The sequence below is a fragment of the Hermetia illucens genome, chromosome 2 (genome assembly GCF_905115235.1).
Source record: "Hermetia illucens chromosome 2, iHerIll2.2.curated.20191125, whole genome shotgun sequence".
NCBI lineage: Eukaryota > Metazoa > Arthropoda > Insecta > Diptera > Stratiomyidae > Hermetia > Hermetia illucens.
Window position 1 is genome coordinate 103,485,787 of NC_051850.1, and position 2,383 is coordinate 103,488,169.

A 2,383-nucleotide genomic window follows, 5' to 3' on the forward strand; every position below is an offset into this window, starting at 1 on the left:
TTTGGGTATTTTTTAATAAACCGGCAAATCGACAAAAAATTTCGACATATTTAGGAAATATTCATGGAATAGATGAAAATTTATTTTAACAAGTAGATATACCTACGTGCTCAGAGAGATGTATCTGCGGCCATATCTGGTTGTCTGGAATCAGAATAAACAACATTATTTTTTTCAATAGAATCAAGTTGTTTGCGCAAACTAGTGAGCAATGAGCTTGTCAATCCAGTTATGGAAGGATTATGACATAGTGTATAAAAGCTGGGAAGATAGTTCTTACCGATATCAGTTATTTCTGAAAAGTCAACGATAACAATATGAAATTCTTAGCTGTCTTCATTGCCATCTTCGCCGTACTCGCAGTAGCCTTTGCTGCTCCTCAATTCGGTGGTAGACGTCATGGAGGTTTCGGCGGTGGTCCAGGACTTGGACGCGGTGGTGGTAAGATTAAAAGTATTATGTAAGGGCAAGTTATAACGTTTCGCCTACAGGCTCCAGTGGATCATCATCATCAGCCAACGCCCAATCCCAATCCTTCAACTCAGGCGGACGCGGAGGATCTGGTTCATCTTCATCTGCTTCCGCTTCTTCACAATCATTTACCAGCGGCTTCCGCGGTTAAACCGAAGTGATAGTTTCTTATAGTAATTTTGAATAGTATTAACCGGGAAATACATGCATAACTTTTCCGTACCTGTTTGTGTTTTTATTTTCAATTGGATTCAAATGTATGCAAACGTGGACATACGACCAGATTCCTCAGATAAGTGTACCCTCAGTAATGTGTTCTCTGAAATTAACAGATCGTACCACACCCTATCTAAGTAACACAGACAAATAACTTCACTAAGGAAAACTGGCTACCTTTCTGTTCAAAATTAGTGAAGTTCAAAGAACTTCTTCATAATATCTTTATAATAATAATAAGTAATCTTTTTTCAAAAACTTTATTATCTCCTCATCATTGATGTTAAAACTTTGATCTCGTTATCGTAAGCAACTGATGAGCCCATAGTTGTATTCGATCAGAAATCAGGAAGAGAAATACAAACAGGCTGGTCGTCTCTTCAGCATTGCATCCTCAATGCATACTCTAAATCATTACTGCAAACATTTAAAAAAATGTGTATTCCTTGGGATTTTGATCTCCTAGTCTTTTATTTACATTTTACAGTAGCACCTTTTCAATGTTATCACTTTTTACTACCCTCACCGCTGATTAATAGCTTTCACCATCCAGATGCATTTTAACATATTATCTTTAGACAGTACAGACACTGAGTTTCGAAATTTGGCCAGCGATAAAATGAGCCGCATACAGTAGGACCAACGGAAACTTGATGGTCTCGCCAAAAAGGAAGAATTCTATTCTATCAACCATGGCATAAGAATATGCATGAATGATTTCGATAATAACTGGAGACATACCAAACCCACTGAACCTTCAACATGAGTGATGCATGCTGCATCCTTTTTCTGTCACCATCTCTTAGTTTCATTGACCTAAACAGAATCCTTTTGTTTATAGCTTGTCGGCCCTCTTCTGATTCATAATTGTTCCCTCGCATTACGGTATTAACGTTACTCCCATTCAGAGGAATTATCACGAAAATATAACCAAATGTCATTAAAATTAATCAAAGTAGAAACTTTACCCATGGCTGGTGATAACCCTCTTTCATTTCAGTTCCCAGTTTGCAGGCTTATTACCTTATAACGTTTAACTGTTATCAAAAGCAAATACCAAACTGCTATCTCACACCGGCGGCCAGAATGGTCTTAACATTTTATGTTTCGCAAGTGGTTGCCGTTCAGACCTAGACCTTGGTGACTATACGTGCAAAATATTCCCCTATCGAGCTCCTTGAAAGTGTCCCTAATTGGTTTCATAAAATGTCCTGCAATCACTTCCCCTAGTGTTGCTCTGAAATAGATAAAAATTCGTCCCGTGCTTTTCAACAGCTTCGCGAAAATTATGTAAATCGTCGAATATTGCTGTTCGTCTCACGTTATTTTCGGTATAAAATAGCAGACATGGCCCAAAAAAGAATTTGTTTGGAACGTGTCGTAGCCGGTGAGCCACACACAGCGCACAGAACATATACAAGTTACTAAGAAAATTATGAACGCAACACTTTTCCTCGTTTTAAGATTTAATGATGGCATTGGAGAACCTTTCACCTTCTATTGATTCAATAAATACACCACATCTAATTCGAAGACTATTGAAAACTACCCCACTTTTGACTTTAAATCTAATGTAGCCACTTGCAAATTTACAAACTTTACTACCCAATATTACTCTACTCTAATAGTCAACGGGAATCCTACGCAACGCACTTTAGCAACAACATTGCCCACCTTCAAGGGGGCGGAGACATCA

At 38.1% G+C, this 2,383-nt stretch overlaps 1 protein-coding gene across 1 annotated transcript; it reads left to right on the plus strand.

The window, feature by feature from the left end:
• Window positions 1-275: 275 nt before the first annotated feature.
• On the plus strand, window positions 276-693 carry LOC119648753 (ctenidin-3-like). Its single transcript, XM_038050577.1, has 2 exons — window positions 276-441; window positions 492-693. Exons 1-2 carry the CDS (start codon window positions 318-320, stop codon window positions 620-622), a joined length of 255 nt encoding a protein of 84 aa, XP_037906505.1. The 5' UTR covers window positions 276-317; the 3' UTR covers window positions 623-693.
• The last annotated feature ends 1,690 nt before the right edge of the window (window positions 694-2,383 follow it).

Excerpts from the sequence above, each read along its gene's own strand:
- LOC119648753 (XM_038050577.1), top strand. The coding sequence starts at position 318 with ATGAAATTCTTAGCTGTCTTCATTGCCATCTTCGCCGTACTCGCAGTA. Across the intron at positions 442-491 it reads AGGACTTGGACGCGGTGGTG|GCTCCAGTGGATCATCATCA; the intron begins GTAAGATTAAAA and ends TTTCGCCTACAG.